General features: G+C 33.6%; 3 protein-coding genes across 4 annotated transcripts; 1 reads left to right on the plus strand and 2 right to left on the minus strand.

Moving 5' to 3' along the window:
• Positions 1-152: 152 nt before the first annotated feature.
• LOC117926988 lies at positions 153-1,059 on the minus strand. Its single transcript, XM_034846331.1, has 2 exons — positions 734-1,059; positions 153-504 (listed from the first exon to the last, which is right to left on the minus strand). Exons 1-2 carry the CDS (start codon positions 1,044-1,046, stop codon positions 434-436), a joined length of 384 nt encoding a protein of 127 aa, XP_034702222.1. The 5' UTR covers positions 1,047-1,059; the 3' UTR covers positions 153-433.
• Positions 1,060-1,867: 808 nt separating this feature from the next.
• LOC117926783 (probable disease resistance protein At4g27220) lies at positions 1,868-4,864 on the minus strand. The gene is made up of 2 exons (XM_034846076.1): positions 4,761-4,864; positions 1,868-3,557 (listed from the first exon to the last, which is right to left on the minus strand). Exon 2 carries the CDS (start codon positions 3,488-3,490, stop codon positions 1,868-1,870), a length of 1,623 nt encoding a protein of 540 aa, XP_034701967.1. The 5' UTR covers positions 3,491-3,557; positions 4,761-4,864.
• Positions 4,865-11,370: 6,506 nt separating this feature from the next.
• LOC117925866 (L10-interacting MYB domain-containing protein-like) lies at positions 11,371-16,688 on the plus strand. 2 transcript variants are annotated; one of them, XM_034844975.1, is made up of 4 exons: positions 11,371-11,766; positions 12,070-12,185; positions 15,617-15,942; positions 16,032-16,688. In XM_034844975.1, exons 1-4 carry the CDS (start codon positions 11,468-11,470, stop codon positions 16,521-16,523), a joined length of 1,233 nt encoding a protein of 410 aa, XP_034700866.1. In that variant the 5' UTR covers positions 11,371-11,467; the 3' UTR covers positions 16,524-16,688. The 2 variants fall into 2 exon arrangements, with proteins under 2 accessions (XP_034700866.1, XP_034700865.1); XM_034844974.1 differs by having other exon boundaries at positions 11,371-12,185; positions 16,032-16,686.
• The last annotated feature ends 1,285 nt before the right edge of the window (positions 16,689-17,973 follow it).

The following is a 17,973-nucleotide window of genomic DNA, read 5'->3' on the forward strand; positions in this document are numbered from 1 at the left end:
TACAAGCAGATCTTATATCTACCAAAAGCACATATATAAATTAGTTTTGATGTTGCTGCAACTGAACTGCTCCTTCCTCTAACCTACTCTGTCCCTCTTGAAAATTCAAATTTGATAAGTAATTCTTTGCTAAAGGCTCAAGCAGTTGCTGATCAGACCAAACAATAAGTACACATCAAACTGAAGGATGTGATTTTGAATATTGAATTCAAGAGCATACAGCAAGTTCACATCACCATTTATTCAAAGAGACTAGAAAAGTAAGGTTTGATGATACAAGGAGTGTCTCTGTAAGGTTCTGAGTTTCCTTTTCTCCACAACCAAGCACAACGTGAAATAACTAAACAAACAACAACCAATAAGACAGTCAGCCGCTGTCGGGAAATTAGCCATAATATGTAGCTCAAGCTTAACTAGTACAGAATAGGTAAAGCTAAGCAACTTGCTTCTGCTTTGAGCTTATTCCATCCTCGACTGCTGGAGCCTTCAGGGAGTCACCAGGACCTGTCCCTCATCAACAAGAAAAAAAAAACCAAAAATGAGAGAGCTGAATAAGAAACTTGGACATAGATAATACAATGTTGTGGGAATTGCTTCATCAAATGTCTGTAGGCATAGCTTATCCTGAAACTAAAGATGTCATGTCAAAACAAAATAACCTGACCAAGTTTAAGTAAGATAAAATGGAGATCAGTGTTTTATCTTTGAAGAAAAAGAGGAATGGAAAAACAACCTGACTGTTGAGAAAGCTCTGTTTCTTGCATCCTAGCTTGAAGTTGATCGTCAATTTCTGCTAGACGTGTAACGAAATAAGTGTCCTGTTCAATTGGATGAAAGATAGCATCCAGATTGGGTAGCTGAGGCCATTTTGATTTGTTCCAGTTCAATTCTCTCCACCATTTTGCCTCTCCTATTATCACCTTCAAATCATTACTGTGAACTTCCTCTGGGGAAAGAGTTTTGAGGCTTGGACAATCATAGAAGCTCATCCATTCTAATATTGGTGAAATGCGTAGACCATTGGAAATGCTGACCAGTTTAGGCATGTAATGAAGTGATATTTTCATGGGAATAAATACTTGCCCTCCAGAACATTGGTTCAGTAGCAGTAGGATCAGGAGTCACTACTATGCTTTCAATTTTGGGGCAATCTTCAACTACAAGCTCCTCTAACTGATGGAGATCAGGAAACAGATTCCAAGTAAAAATGGTAGTCAATTGGGGGCATGTATACAACACCAAAGCTTTTAGATGTGATAGGGAACCCAATATAAGTGGCCCCTTCCAAATGCTCCTTAAATTCTTCATATAATGAAGATTCAAGTACTCTAGTGATCCAAGTACAACATCTCCTCCATCATATGCATCTATAATGGTTTGAATCTTAGCACATTCACCTAGTACACAAAATTTTGATTCCCCATATTTTAATCCCAAACTCAGATAAACTTGTGGCAGTTAAATGGCGATCCAGGAACAATGCAGTAGCAAGCTGGAGTAGCTCCTTAATTTCAGTTGGGACACCTTCACCATTCACATATTTCAAGCATCTTTCTTGTTCTTCAAATTTAACTGCAGCTTCAAGTGGTAGTCAAGATATTATGCGCTTCATATGGTTACCAACAGTAAATCTAAAGTGCATTCCTGGGAGGTTTATTGATGATCCATCCATCAAGTTATTCAAAAGTGAAACTTCTGGAAAGTAAAGTTGAAGAGCCTCCAACCGGTTTAAGCTGCACACTTCCTCTACAATATCTTTCACATTGGCATTCCATTGCTTATCATCGGGATTCACATCTATGATTAATTCTTCCAATTGAATAGATTGGACATCACACTCTGAGGAATTATTCTGTTTGAGTATTGGTTATCTTTTTGTTGTCATTATCCCCATAAATGACATTTTCAAGCAGGTTAAATTTGTCAATTTTCCAACATCCATAGGTAGCCTTATGATTTCAGTCCCCTCGAGATCAAGCACCTTAAGATTACTGAGTTCTCCAACTTCAGGTGGCAACTCCATGAAGAGTTTACAGCCTCTCAGAAAGAGTCTTTGCAGTTGCGACAACCCATAAAGAGATTGTGGTAAAGATCTTATTTTAGTATGGGACAAGTCTAGGATTTGGAGCATAGGCATACGTTGAAAGAACGATGGAGGAATAACTCGCAAAAAAGGGTTCTTTTGTAAGAACAATGCAGAGAGTTGGGGACAATTTGGACCCCTTGGCAGCTCAGAAAATTTATTATTCATCAAATGGATTTCCGTGGCTTCCTCCCATGCCTCATCTGTTGGTGCCTTAGCAAGACCCTTTCCACCTTGCAAAAGAAATTGTGAATTTACTAACACCTCATGGATTTCATCTCGCATTCGGACGGAATATCCATTCTGAGAACTCTCTAACAAGAAGGCATTGACAAGGCCTCGAACCATCTTTAGTCCTTCATCAAATGTGCTGATTAACGCATGTCTGATCCACTCCTGAATCAAATCTAATTTGTTCGCCCCTTCCCTCTCCATGTAAAATGCACAGTATTTTACACATTCATGTGCTGAACCTGAACACCGCCCCATAATGAATGCTAGTGCATTATACAAAACTCTATCTTCCATCTGAGATCTATGCGGCAAGCTTAGCAAATAAGATGCATGTTCCCAGTTGCTAACGTTGAAGACCATATTCAAAGCTCTTGCCATTAGAACAACGGCAAGTAGATGGCCAGAACTCTTTTGAACCACATCTGTGGCTCTGTGTTGGAAACCTGAAGAATGCACAATGTTGCCAACATTCCTACAAAATAATTCCCAGGATAACAGATGATCATCCAACCTGATTTCTCGATCCACTGCCATTCTTTGACAAACTTTCTGGGATCTAGTCGTGCAAACTATTTTTTGAATGTTCTCTGAGTTCCACCACTCACTCCCCACTTCATACAGATCGATCCTTTCATTAATGTCATCCAGAAAGATTAAGAAGCTTGTGGTTTTCAAGAATTTATTTAACATATGTATGTTCAATGAGAAGCCTAATTGTGTTGCGATATTCTCTTCAATACCTCTGATATTCGGATATAATGAGGCATCAACCTGAATCACGATATTAAACCTTTGCCGTATCTGTGGTAGATCTTTCACTGCTGATGTTACTCTTATACCATTTCTTCCTGAAATCCTAATCCTCAGGACCTCAGGATTTTCTATTTCTTCTAGAATTTGGCGAGTAGCAAAATTAACAGCCAAATTACGTACTTTTTCATCAGGCTGTGTTACTGGCCAAGTTTTCTTACACATCTTCTTAATGATCAGTGGTGGAACATAAGCTTCAATATCATCGAACTTGTGATCCAGCAGTGCATGGATTTCAAATATGTCTGAATCGAAAACCTTATTTTTCTTGCTTGAAAATATTTTCCATTCCCTCACTTTGTGATTCATCCACAAAACATCCCGAACCCAGTTCTTGTGTCTCTCTTTGTTCATGGAATTCATAGGAGGATATGATAAGATAAGACACACAATATCTTTCTTTCTGTTCAACTCCTCGACTCTGTGGTATCTACAGAAATGATAAGAAAACAAAATAAAACCATTAGGATGAGCTCAGAAGGGAATTTCAGAGGATTATGCTAGTTGAATTCTTCGCAAGTCCCACAATGGCGTTTGTCTTTGACAATATCAAACCAATTTGTGTGTTAAAGTGATTCTAAAATGAAGTTGATAACATAACTTCCTTTTTTTTTTTTTTTTTGTGTTAAAAGTTTTCAAAGATAGATTTTTTTGGGGGTGACACATGTAGTACGCAACTAAAGTTCATTCGAATCTTCTAAAGGCATAATCTGGAGAGTCCCAAGTGTCCTAGACAATGGTTTTGGTGGTCTTGGCTCTAAAATGGACCTCTATATATATAGAGAAAGAAATTTCCTGGTTGCTGCATTCATATATGACAAATTGAATCCTTTGGTTTCTCACTAAATAGCTAGTGAGATCTAATTGAGCTTGTATCAGAGTGAATTTCACCTCCTTTTTTATGATTCAAAAAACCCTGGTCTTTCCTTTTATTGATTTCCTTTGAGTTTGATTCAATTGTCTACTACAAGTTTTTTCTGTTCATAGGTTATAATCCGCAATTTATTGATCCTTATTCACATTCTCTTTCTTCATCTTTGATTTTCTTTCTTTTCTTTTCTTTCACCCATTTCATTATCAAGTCATTTATTCCTACAAAATAAATGAATAAGGAAATTCTCATAACCATTGGTCTCTATTTATGAACATCTGTACCCATTGGTTCACACTTACAAATATTAGAGTGCGTTTGAGAGTGCTTTTAAAAAGCGTTTCTAGTATTTTTAACATTAAATGATAAAAAATTTCAAATATTAGAAATATTAAAAACATTTTTTAGAATAATGTCAAGGGGCTCTTAGAGTGTATTGACAATATTTATAAAGTATTTTAATCTTTCTAATACTTGAAAATTTTATCTTTAAGGTATGAAAAATGTTAAAACACGTTCTAAATTATTACAAAATGTCTCTTAGTGACTTTCAGTTCATTTTAATAACACTCATACTTAGACTCACTTTGACAACCACCCATACCCATATATGCATGCTATGTCCATCTTTGCTCCAATTCGAGGGAGACCCAAGTCAATCAAATGGATCATTTTGAAATATTATTAGTCATCATCACTTGTGATGGTCCCCTAGCATTACTACACCACATGGATCTAACAGTTTATGATCAAAATACATACATGCTCTGCACCGGCAGACTAGGACGCCTTTGCTCAGCTGCTTCAGGCGAGGCTCTTGCTGCTTATATAAACTTTTCAGAGTGATTTCGCCTTTTTCCATTCTGATCAGTCCAGCGGAATCCAAATTCAGATAAATTAGATCCATGACCAAAAATCGAAGTCCTAATAATAATCGTGATACTATGAAGTAACACAAGAGGGAAGACTGCACTTACGCTTTGGGTATGTGGAGAAGAGCGCCATTTTCGGAAGATGAAATTACTCTTTTCGGCTCCGCATTGAGTTCCACAGGCTTGGCCTTCGAATCAGTGGCTTTCGACTCTGCCACACGAGAATTCCCAGTATCCGCAGCACTGGAATCAGCATTCTCTGCGGAGTCTTGTGTCTTTCTCCTCTTGGGATCCATCCCTCACTAGCACCGGAAGGGATGACCGATGGGGGTGGGGCTACTACTTTCTCTCAGACGATTGAATTACCGCTTTGGCATCCACCTACTTTTGATCTCGAACTTCCGACTTTGGCCTTCTTGTACTATTCCCATTTTGAATGCTCCATTCTCAGTCAATGCTACCGACTATGTACAATACCACCTCCACTGTATATTTTCCTACTGATCCTACCAACCAGTCCCATTTTCCTCATTTATCCTACCAACCAGTCCCACAAGCAAGCTGTGCATCCATTCTAGCTGACTCTACATCCCGGGATTCCCGTGATCACCAAAGTCTCCCATTCTATCGGTCACTCCGTGTCATACTCACCTACTGACCCCACCTCTCCATTCACATCATCTTCATCCCGTGAATTTCTCCCCTCAACCACTAATGAAACCGTTGGAAAGTGTACCAAATTCCTAATAAAATAATAATTATAGATTCCTTTTTATAGAGAATATTTATATAAAATATTTTTTATAATCATGTCATTGTAATATTAGATTTCTTTATAAAATAAAGAAAATTATTAAGAATATCTCTATAAATATTTTAGGTTATTAGGGAAAAAGTTAATAAGATAAAAAATGTGTTTGTAAAGACTATATAAAATAGATATAGATGTGAGGACAATCAGGAGATACCTTGGGGAGTGAGGGGGCTTGTGGATAAGGGTGTGGGTGTAAGATGTGGAAAAACATGGGATGTTTTGAGAACCCAATAATTATATTTGATTATACCCTCTATAATACTCTATAGTATATTAAAATGATTCTCTCTCATTTGTGGATGTAGGTATGATGGGCTGAACTATGTTAAAACTTCGTGTACCTTTATGTGATTGTTTTATCTTCGTGTTTTTGAATTAATCTTGTTTACATTAAAGCTTCCATTGATACAACAGAAGCACTACGAAGCTCCATCCCAAGTAGTGAACCCTCTATCGTTGCTCTCCTTTCTATCACCAACCCACTTCTCTACCATCCCATGCAAACTCAATAAAAAAATAACATCCTTAAACCCAAGATATAATATTTTAACCTCGTTGCCACCAAACATCCTTTCCCTTCAGCCTTGAACCCATTACTTCAACCCAAGCCTTAGACAAAACAAATGAAGAGATGCCATGAGTGAGAAGTTTAGGCTTTTGTCTCAAATAATATTTGGGAGTTGGTCCCTCATGAACCTTGACAAAATATTATTGATTGTAAATGGGTCTTTAGGATAAAGCGTAATCTTGATGGTAGCATTGCTTGATATAAGGTTGGCCTTGTGACTAAGGGATTTCATCAATGACTTAGCCTTGATTATTATGAGACATTTGGTCCTATGGTCAAGCCTACAACCATTCAAACTGCTCTCTCTATTACTTTATCTCGTGGATGGCAAGTGCATCAACTAGATGTTAAACAACACATTCCTCCATAGACATCTCTATGAAGAAGTTTTTATGTCACAACCACCTAGCTTCCTCGAAAAGCCCCTCATATTTATGGTTTGCACAAATCCAACTACGACCTAAAACAAGCACCTTGGGCTTGGTTCATCGAGCTTAAGACCTTTATTCTATCTTTAGGCTTTTTGAACTCTTACTTTAATTCTTCTCTGTTTATTCAATCCCACAACTCCATTTTCTATTGCTCTATCTTGTGGATGGCAAGTGCATCAACTAGATGTTGAACACCTCCATAGGCATCTCCATGAAGAAGCTTTTATGTCATAACCACCTAACTTCCTCAATGAGTCCATCATGTTTGTAGTTTGCACAAATCCAACTATGGCCTGAAGGAAGCACCTCAGGCTTGGTTCATTGATCTTAAGACTTTTGTTCTATCTTTAGGCTTTTTGAACTCTTGTGTCGATTATTCTATGCTTATTCATTCTCACAACTTGATCCATTCTTATTTACTTTTTATTGTATGTGGATGACTTATGAATTATAGGAAACTCCTTATTGTTTATTTGCCATATTATTACCATCCTTTCCAATTGGTTCTCAATCAAAGACCTTGGACATCTTCACTTTTTCTTGGGTGTGGAGGTCACTCCCTTAGCAAATGGACTATTCATCTCTCAACCAAAATATGAATGAGACTTCCTCATAAGATTTCATATGGAAGGTATCAAATCTCCTATCACTCCACTTAGTTGTACTACTTAGCTTATTCATAATGATGGATCTCCACAAGTTGAGGCCTCTTCGTACCACAATCTAATTGGAAGCCTATAATATTTCTCCATATCTCAATCTGATATGGCTTGTGTTGTAAACAAACTGGCTCAATACATGCATGCTCCAAGTTAAACTCACTGAATTGCAGCCAAATGTTTCATGCAGTACCTCAAAAACAACTTGGACTATGTTCTTTTTCTTCATTGTTCACAATCATTAAACTTAATTGCCTACTCATATGCTAATTGGGTAGGTAGTTGTGTTGATTGCACTTCCATTTTAGTGAATGTTCTTTTTCTTGGAGGCAATGCAATTTTTTGGTCCTTTAAAAAGTAAAGAACCATTGCTCTCTCTTCTATTAAAGCCAAGTATAATTCTATTGCTTAGGTGGCGAATGAAATAACTTAGGTTACTAATCTTCTTTTTGAGTTGCATATTTCTCTTCCTAAGCCACCACATCTACTTTTGGACAACATTGGTGTTACGTGTATGTGTGCATATATATTACGTATTTCATTTAAAAATGAAACATATTGCTCTTGACTACCATTTCATGCTAAAAAAGTAATTATAGACTCTCTTCAAGTTGCTCAAATGTCAACCCAAAATTAACTTGTTGATATTCACCAAACTGTTGCTCAAATCCCGCTTTTATTCTTTCGGTCCAAGATTGGTGTTTCTAATGGAAGCACCATCTTGTGAGAGGTTATCTTCATCTTGAGCCTTAATGAATAATAGTAAGGACCTTATTGGATCATAGCCATATTGATGAAAAAGGCATTGCTTCTTACCCATTGAAAATCTCTAGTCTTTAAAAAACAAATAAAATGAATTTTGCTAGTTAATCACATTTTATGACTATGATATTCATAGAGTGCTTATTCAATTATAGACATGTTGCATTCGTTGCTATTAAGACAATGAAGATTTTGAAGGGGACCACCTAACAAACTTATACTCTAATGAAAAATTAAACAAGATTTCTTAAAAAGAGATGAAAATTCCTTGCAAAAGCTAAATAAAATTTCTTACAAAAGTTGAAAGATCCCTTATAAAAGTTGAATTCTCTATGAAAGTTGAATAAGATTCCTTGCAAAAGTTGAACAAGACTACTTGAAAGAGCTTAATAAAATTCCTTGCAAAACTTGAACAAAATTTTTTGAAAAAGCTTAACAGGATTCATGGTAAAACCTGAACAAGATTCTAAAAAAGGGTTGATCCTATAAAAGCTGAAGAATTCTTTTGCAAAATTAAAATTGTGAATAATAAAGATGGTAAGTAATTATTAGGAGGTTTGAGTTCTAGCACGGACTCCCCTATAGGAGGAGTTATTAAAAGACTAAGAAGGTAGAATTTGAGTCATCTATTAACAAAAGTGTTCTACATGTTTTTTCTTTAATTAGTTTATGCTTTTTGATTTATTTATTTATTTTTAGTTTGTAATCTAGTTCATAATCTTGGAAGCAACTTTAGCAATTTAGACTCATACTCCCATGGATCGATTTGATGTAAGTCTTCAAATAAATCTATGTGAAATGAGGCCTTATTTTTCTCCTAAAAAGCAAGAGCCATTAGGAGCTCAATATATTGACTTAAATAAAAATTACAACAAATAGGATCACAAGGATGAAAATAAGAAAGAAACAACAAAGATTGGGCCTAGATGTGAAGCATGGCAGTGCCAAGGTCCTCTTGGTGAAAGTGCAAGGCCTTTTTCATTGCCTATGCTTAAAATTTGGAGCGATGTTAACCTTATACTTTAAAATATAAGGTTTGGAAGGTAGAAGAATGCAAAGATCAAGCAATGTTATTCATGGGCCTAAGGAATATCCAAAGGATAATTTTGAAGGTAATGAAATTTATTTCTAGTTTATGAGTGTTTGAAAAATTGATTTTGGTTAAAATTAGAAAAAAAAATGTAATGATTCTGTTGATACATTTGATAATTAAATGTTTTATAATTAGTAAATTAGATTTTCAATCAAAATATACATTTTGCAAAAAAATAAAAATAAAAATGATTGTTTTAAATCATAATATGAAGAAAGTGTAAAAGTATACTCTTGAAAATATGCATGGGTGATATAGGAAGTCATCTTATAGAAATTTATCTGGTTCTAAATATTTTTAAACTCCTTTCATTGAATATGCACATTACTACAAGAAATTTCACCTTCAGCCATGAATATAATTTGATCTCTTAAGATGATATTGGGAGACAAATTTGAGTTTGTTACGAAAATTTATGTTTAAAGTTTTAATTGTATGTGAAATGAGGCCAAATTATTTGTGACGACATCATAATTTTTAACAATAAAATATTTCATGGTGCAAAATATATTGGGAGACAAAAACCTAGTGTCATCCCAAAAGGCAAATTATGAGTAACAAAATTATGTTGTTGTAAATAGTTTTGGAGAGAAAAATCTTAACAATGGGAGGCAAAAATATTGTCCTAATACCAGTAGATGAAGGAACAAAGAAAAGTATTAGGCAGGAAATTGTTTTATTGTAAAAACTCAATATTGGAGACAAAACTATTTCATCCCCATTAAAATGCATTTTCCATTTTCAAAATGAATTTATCATTTTTAAATTTATTTATACTATTGAATACTTAACATGATTTATTTGTTTTTTTTAGAAAGTTTCATGATACTTTAATATTCATGAAACAACACAATTATTATTAAAGAAAGTAAATATTATTTATAAATAATGTGATATTGTCATTATTATAATATTAATATAAATATAAATATATATAGTATTAAAATTTAAATAAAATAATGACAATTGTTATTATATTTAAATTTTAATATATATATATATATATATATATATTATATATATATATATATATTAGAATCAAGAATGAAATTATCGGTAATTACGGAAATATTAGTATTTCCATTTACCGATATATCGGAAATTATCGGTAATTACGGAAATATTAGTATTTCCATTTTACGGATATATCGGAAATATTAGATGATATTTTTTGAAAATTATTTAAAATTCATAAGAATGCTTGAAAAAACTAAAAAAAAAAAGATAAAATAAATAAGAATACACATTTTAAAGTTATTTTGTAAGTATAATTGACATAGATATGATAAAAAAGAAAAACATCGTAGATTCGATATATGAATTTTAAGAATTATAAATATGAATTTTGAAAGTGTATAAAGTTAAAATTGAATTAAGAAATATATAATTTATTGAATAAAAATAATTTGTATATAAATATAATACATATCACATTGCAATAGTCTTTGATATCAAAATGAAGATCAACGTGGTTTCATCATATTTTTAAATAAAGGGAACTCATCTTGTTGAAGACAATGTTTATTTAAAAATTTTTAAAATACTTTTATTAAAACATGTTTTATTACATTTTAGATGAAAAATTAAATTAATTTATATAAAATATTTTATATGAGATTTAATTTCTAAAATTTTATTAAAAATATGTGGTACCAATTTTTTCTATTAATATTAATTTATTTAAATAATTAAAATTATTAATAATTTATCGTATTAAATTAATTTTAATTTAATTTAAATGGTAGTGATTTAATCAAAATAAAGATGGATAATTAATAATTATTTATATAGAGAGAGGAAAATTGTTATCATAATTTGTTCTTTTTTTTTTTCTCTATAGCTAAAAATCAAAAGGCCACCCATTTCTCTCACTCGGGCATCAAGAAGCCCTTTCTGAAGCTGCCCTCCAGACGAGAGAATCCCTAGAAAGGCCCTGTTTTCCTCTGCCACTCTCAATCCTCGCTGGTACTAATCTAATCATGTTATTATTTTATTTTTTTGCAACCCCTGATTGATTCCCAAGAAAATCCATCCCCCATTTGATTTCCGGGAAAATTCATCCTCGTTTGATTTCCGAGAAAATCCATGCAAAACTCCCAAGGAAAACCAAAAAAATTGCTTTTTTTTTTTTTGGCTCCCTGTGTTGTCTGGATCTGTTCTAGGGTCTCTTTGCTTTTGTGCCATTGGATTTAAATTTCACGAACCCTAAATCCACGATTTTTGAGCCAGGCTGAAAAACACAACCTTTGCCCCAGAAACCGATCGATCCAATGGCATCGAGGGCTCTGCAAATAGCACCCAGAAACCTAAGCCGAAAACCTAGCTTCATCCACCGCGTCTTCTCGTCTTCCTCAACCTCCAATGATGCCGACAACAACAACTCTAAGCTAGCCTCACCACCATCCCCTATTTCCTTTCAAGAACTCGAAGTTTCCCCCGAGGGGAAGCCCTCTTTCGACGCTATTCGGGAGCGCTTGAAGCAGCTGCTGTCTTCATCCTCGACTGAGGGCGGCCAGACCAAGGGGAAAACAGAGGTGCCGTCATTGTCGGCTTCGAAGGATAGTTTGAGGCTACCATCCCCTATTTCCTTTCAAGAACTCGAAGTTTCCCCCGAGGGGAAGCTCTCTTCCGACGCTATTCGGGAGAGCTTGAATCAGCGGGAGAGGAGCTTTAAGCAGCAGGAGATCAAGGATAGGCTCTCTTTCGACGCTATTCGGGAGCGCTTTAAGCAGCAGGAGATCAAGGATAGGCTCTCTTTCGACGCTCTTCGGAAGCGCTTGAAGCAGCTGCAGTCTTCATCCTCGACTGAGGGCGGCCAGACCAAGGGGAAAACAGAGGTGCCGTCATTGTCGGCTTCGAAGGATAGTTTGAGGCTCAGGCCGGTGGATTCCGATGATGCTTTGCCCATGTCGGTGTTTGGTAAGGATATGAGGGATAGTTTGGTGCGGTCGAAGATATCAGAAGATGAGAAGGCCAAGAAGTTCTCCAGTGAGTCTTAGCTTAAGTGATTGCTTCTTACTTGTTAGTTTTTCCTATGTTTTCCTCACTTGAACTACTACTAGCTATCATATGAATTATTAAGTGGACAGGAGTCTGAATGGTCTTTATCTTAGTACTGCAGTATGAGTTCCCTTTAGAGCAGTATCTAAGTTATGAAAATATTAGTTTGTTGTGGTTTCCTTGATGTTTTGACTTTTTTGATTCTACCATGTGTGAAATTTTTTTATCAGTGTTGATTTCCAAATAGATGGCAAGAGTATCGTAAGTGTAATTGGTGCTCTTTTCATTTTTGGAGATAACCTGTTGGTGGGGTTTTAAGCATCTTGTGTGTTTGAATGAATCCTTGTTCTTAGCGGGTTTCACAATATTTATGGAAGTGTTGAGTTGAAGTGCTTTCTTCAGCTTGGGCTTGGATGTCACATTGATATTTTTAGGATTTAAAGCATATCAGCTTTCAAGTTGAAGTTCTAGTCCCAAGGCATTTTAACTTATTTGTTGTAAACATTTTAAAACCTACTTTCATATATAGGTGCAAATTTATGAATAGGAACTAACAAGTTTGATCAAATTTACTTTGTATCCTTAAAGACTAAAGCTACCAATCATTTGGGTGAATGATTTTTTATCTCTACTAAGCCACCTACTTCTCTCACTCGGGCATCAAGAAGCCATTTTTTGAAGTTGCCCTCCAGATGAGAGAATCCCTAAAAAGGCCCTATTTTCCTCTGCCTCTCTCAATCCTCGCAGGTACTAATCTAATCATGTTATTATTTTTTATTTTTTTGCAACCCCCGTTTGATTCCCAAGAAAATCTATACCCCATTCGATTTCCGGGAAAATTCATCCTGGTTTGATTTCCGAGAAAATCCATGCAAAACCCCAAAGGAAAACCAAAAAAATTGTTTTTTTTTTTTTTTTGCTCCTTGTGTTTTCTGGATTTGGTCTAGGGGTCGTTTTGCTTTTGTGCCATTGGATTTAAATTTTATGGACCCTAAATCCATGATTTTTGAGCTAGGCTAAAAAGCACAACCTTTGCCTGCAAATCATGATCAGATTACCAAATAACATCTTATGTTTTACATTTGCAATCTCGAAGCCCTTGAGTCCTGGGAGGTCATTGATTTGGATGAGAGCATAAGCAGATTGATTTAGCTTCCCAACCACTACCTTCACTATCAAGTTGACATTATTATGTGGTTTACTATTATATGTTAGTCATTTTTATTTTAGATAATATTCAAATAGCATAGAGAATGTTATTTGCGAGTATGGTGTGCATTGATAAAACAAATGTTTTGTTATTACTTATTTTCTATAGGTTATTGTATTTTACATTATTAAATTCTTCATTTTGTATAATATCATCTTATATTTGAAAATGTTGAATATCATATAGGTTTATAAATGTTTCAATAGGATTATCTAAAAGTTTAAAAATTAATAATAATATTATATTTAGGGAGGAAATTATTTCATCCTCAAATTAGTATAAATAAGAAATTTGTTTCATTATTTCATATCCTAATATGAATAAAAACATTTAGAGATAAACCTATTTCATTGCCTAAACATGATTAGTTTTAAAGATAAAATAATGTTGTCTCCAATTGTAATGAAAACATTTAGACAAGATTTATTTGTTATTGAAACTATGTGTCAATATTTTGAAACGAAAACATATCCTCCCTAAATGTAAGTGGAAATATTTTGAGATAAAATTAGTTTGTTGTAGAAACTCTGTATTAACATGATGAAGATGAAAATATTTCATCTCCTAATGTATAAAGTAACACTTAGAGATGAAGTAATTTCGTTGTCTAATGAAATCTTATGTCACTAAATAGTATATTAGATATTTGAAAATTTAATTTCTAACAAAACATCTTACTTTACGCCGCAAAAAACTCTTGTTGCCAAATAGTTTTGGCCATGAGATTTCATTTCATCATAGATACGTTTTCCTAACAAAATGTAATTATTCGTCTCAAAAACTATAGGGTGACATGGTTGTGGAGACAATTGTCTAGACGAAATTTTTGTCAAGAAAGCCTTTTGGCCACAAAAGAAATATTGTGAGAGACAAAGAATTTTATCCCTGATCATGTAATTTGTTGTAGATATATGTAAATATGTGTATACATTTGTGTATGTGCATTTATATCTGCCAAAAATCCTCGTGATAGGACCACATGAAGTCTTTTTCTCTTAGACATTGGACCACATGGCATGCATTAGAATATATATATATTTTAAAAATTTTCTTTATTTATAAATGCTTAAAATTTGAAATTCTCTTATATATATATTTTCTAATTTGATTTTGACCATTTTTCTAGTTCATAGATTCAAGTACAAGTTTAATCAAGCATCTTTTTATTTATTTGTAGTTGTTGAAGAAAAGAAACAATCTTTTGAAATTTGTCATAACCAATCTAAGATGAGAGATGATAGTTATGATGAAAAGAGTCTCAAGGTTACAAGTAAGAAACAAAGGTCATCTAAGCTTGAAAGTGAAGTGTGGCACTATCTAGATCCTCTTGGTGAGAGACCTGGGTTGTTTTCATTGCCATTGTTGAGAAGTTGGAGTGAAATTAATGCAGGTGCTTCAAAATATAAGGTTTGGAAGGTAGGACAAAGTGAAGAACATGCTAACAGGTGATTAATTTATTGTAAGTTTACATTAATAATGATACAATGAAGAAGGGACTAATTAGTATTTTTTAGCTAACTATAAGGACCAATTGATAATTCAATTAATTTGAGGGAGTACTTAAAAAGTTGGACTAAGTAGTTAATTAATCAGTTCTTAACTAGTAAAAGGACTTATTGGTTGTCAACTCTATACATATGAATATCATGGGTTTAGGATTCACAATAAGAATCTGTTTGAGACAAGATTAGCAAACCTGAACGAAGGTTAATATTAGTCCTTTAGTGTGAAAATTTTGGCTCCAAACTAGTTTAGCTTTAGCTTTTCCCCTTCAATTTCTCCCCCTTAGACAGTCAGTTCCTGCTCCTTTGAACAAGACTAGAATTGCTTTAGGTCATTTCACATGGGCATAATTTAGTGAAGGTATATGAACACTTGCATTGAACTTTGATTGTAAGACATTTTTCCATGAAATTTGCTTTCATACTAAGCATTGGTTCTGATGCCAATATACTAGATAGTTGATTCTTGCAATTTTTTTTTCCTAGAGATCAATTTTTAATGTTTATAAGATGAAATCATTCTTGGCATAATTTGGGTTTTAATGTTTCTTGTGCTAGATGAATTCATTCTCTACATAAAATGGTTACATGTAAATTGATTGATATTTGTTGTCTACTCTTCCATCATTCAAACTATATATTTATTGTCTCTAATTGAAAATTGAAAATTGAAAATTAATCATTAATGTTGGTTGGTTTTTGTACAGGAATGAGTCAAAATGTTGAGATTAGTAGGGCAAATTTGACTGACCCCATCCAAAGAAAACACTTTATTGATCTTTGTCTTCAAGAGGCAAACAAAGGCTTTAGATCAAGTGGAGGTTTAAAGTCTAGTGCTTGGCCTCGAATTGCTGAAGAGTTGGAGAAGTTACTTGGAAAACGTTTTGCTTCAAAACAACTTAAGAATGAGTGGGATTATATGAAAAGACAATATCTCATTTGGAGTAAAATGATGACTATGACAGGACATGGTTACAACTCTGTAACCAAAACTTTTGATTGGCCAGCTGAAAAATGGGAAGAATATCTACAGGTAGTTATTTTATGGATTTGAGTGAATTTTAAAATTAATTGTCTTATATATGTATGCATGACTAATTTGTTGTTTATCTTGTAAAATAGAAATATCCAGAAGCTAAACAATTCCGTTTTAAACCATTAGCAAATATGGAAGAATTAGAGGCATTGTTTGGAGGAGTGTTAGCTATTGGGTCTAAAAATTGGAGCTCTGGAGGAGTGATAGCTTCTGGGGTTGAGGAATCATCAACACATTCTACATCTATGGCTAGCGAAACTTCAATTAGTTTAGAAGAAGATGAGAATTTGCCAAGAAATACGAATGATGAAGTAGAAGGTTCTAAGAAAAAACAGAAGAAAGGAAAGAAAGAGCAAAATCAAGAAGAAATGAATAGAATAATAAATGTGTTGGAGAATTTTGAAGGACCCTCAGTCAAAGAATGCATGAAGATTTTGAAGAAGCTCTTGACTTATGAGGATCCATTATACTATGTAGCAATTAATGGATTTTGCAAGAAGAAAGAGTATAGAGAGGTGTGGGTGGAGATGGAAAGTGATGAAGAGCGAATGGGATGGATTCAAAACTTGCGAAAATAACGTTTTAAATATTTGTTTTAGATTTATGGAATACATTAGGTATATGACTTATATGATGATTTAAATTTGGTACATTTGATTTGTTTGTTTTGAATATTTGATACATTTAAACTTTTCCAATTATAAGACTTTCTCTCTACATTTTATAGATATTTGTTACTCATACATTGTTATAACTATTTGATTATATTGCTATGCATTTATTTCATAACTATTGTTTTTTTATAATAAATATTCTTATCACTCAAATAGTTCAAGTTCATCATCATCAAGTGAAGATGAAGATACAAAGTTAGAAGTGACAAGAGTTTTAAAAAAAGATTGGTTGTATTGTTGCTCCAATTATTAAGTGACTCATCCATTAATAAGGAACGAGTCTCTATATCATCATTTACAGGTTCACTTTTCATTCAAGAGCTTTTAGATGGTTCATCTAGCATATGTTATGAACTAATGCGGATGGAAAAACATGAATTTATTTATCTATGTCACATGTTTCGAGAAAAAAGATGGCTTGTTGATAGTAAACATTTGAATGTTGAAGAGAAAATGACCATGTTTATTATGACTATTAGTCATAATATTCGGAATCAATTAATTAAGAATAGATTCCAACATTCAAATCAAACAATTCACAAATACTTCCATGAGGTTTTAGTGATCATGGTGAATTTCTCAAAGAGATTATTACTCCTCCATCATTCAATGATAGTTCAAATGGTATCTCCAATCGCCGGCTAAGACAAATTTTTAAGGTATATTATTTTTTATTTCTCATTATTCATATTATATTTATATTATTCTCATATAAAAATAATTATTTATATTTTAAAGAATTATTACCATGTAGGATGTTGTTGGTGCAATTGTTGAAACTCTTATCCATGCATGCATTTCTACTAATCAACAAGTACCTTATCGAGGTCGTGAGAGAGGAGAATGTTTTCGGAATGTTATGGCAGTTTGTGATTTTGACATGATATTTAAGTTTGTTGTTGTTGGATGGGAAGAGACAACTCATGATTCAAGAGTCTTGACAGAAACTATTCGTAACCCACAACATAATTTTCCAATGCCCCCATCAGGTAAATATTTTATTTTCATTTTATTTAATATAATTTGTATTTATTCATTATAATAATAAACTCAATTCTTTTTTTTTTTTTTTAGAAAAATATTATTTAGTAGATGCAGCATACACACACTCGAGGTTTTATGGCACCATATTGTAATGTGCGCTATTGGTTGAATGATTTTTGTAGTGGTGGTAAAGGTATAGGAAAAGAGGAGATATTCAATTAATGCCATGCAAGATTAAAAAATATCATTGAACGTGCTTTGGGTGTTGTTAAGGCGCGTTTCCCAATATTGAAGAGAATGACACCTTATTCGTTTACTACTCAAACAAAAATTGTCATGACATGCTTCTCCATTCACAATTTTCTTCGAC

The sequence above is a fragment of the Vitis riparia genome, chromosome 12, assembly GCF_004353265.1.
Source record: "Vitis riparia cultivar Riparia Gloire de Montpellier isolate 1030 chromosome 12, EGFV_Vit.rip_1.0, whole genome shotgun sequence".
Classification (NCBI taxonomy): Eukaryota; Viridiplantae; Streptophyta; class Magnoliopsida; order Vitales; family Vitaceae; genus Vitis; species Vitis riparia.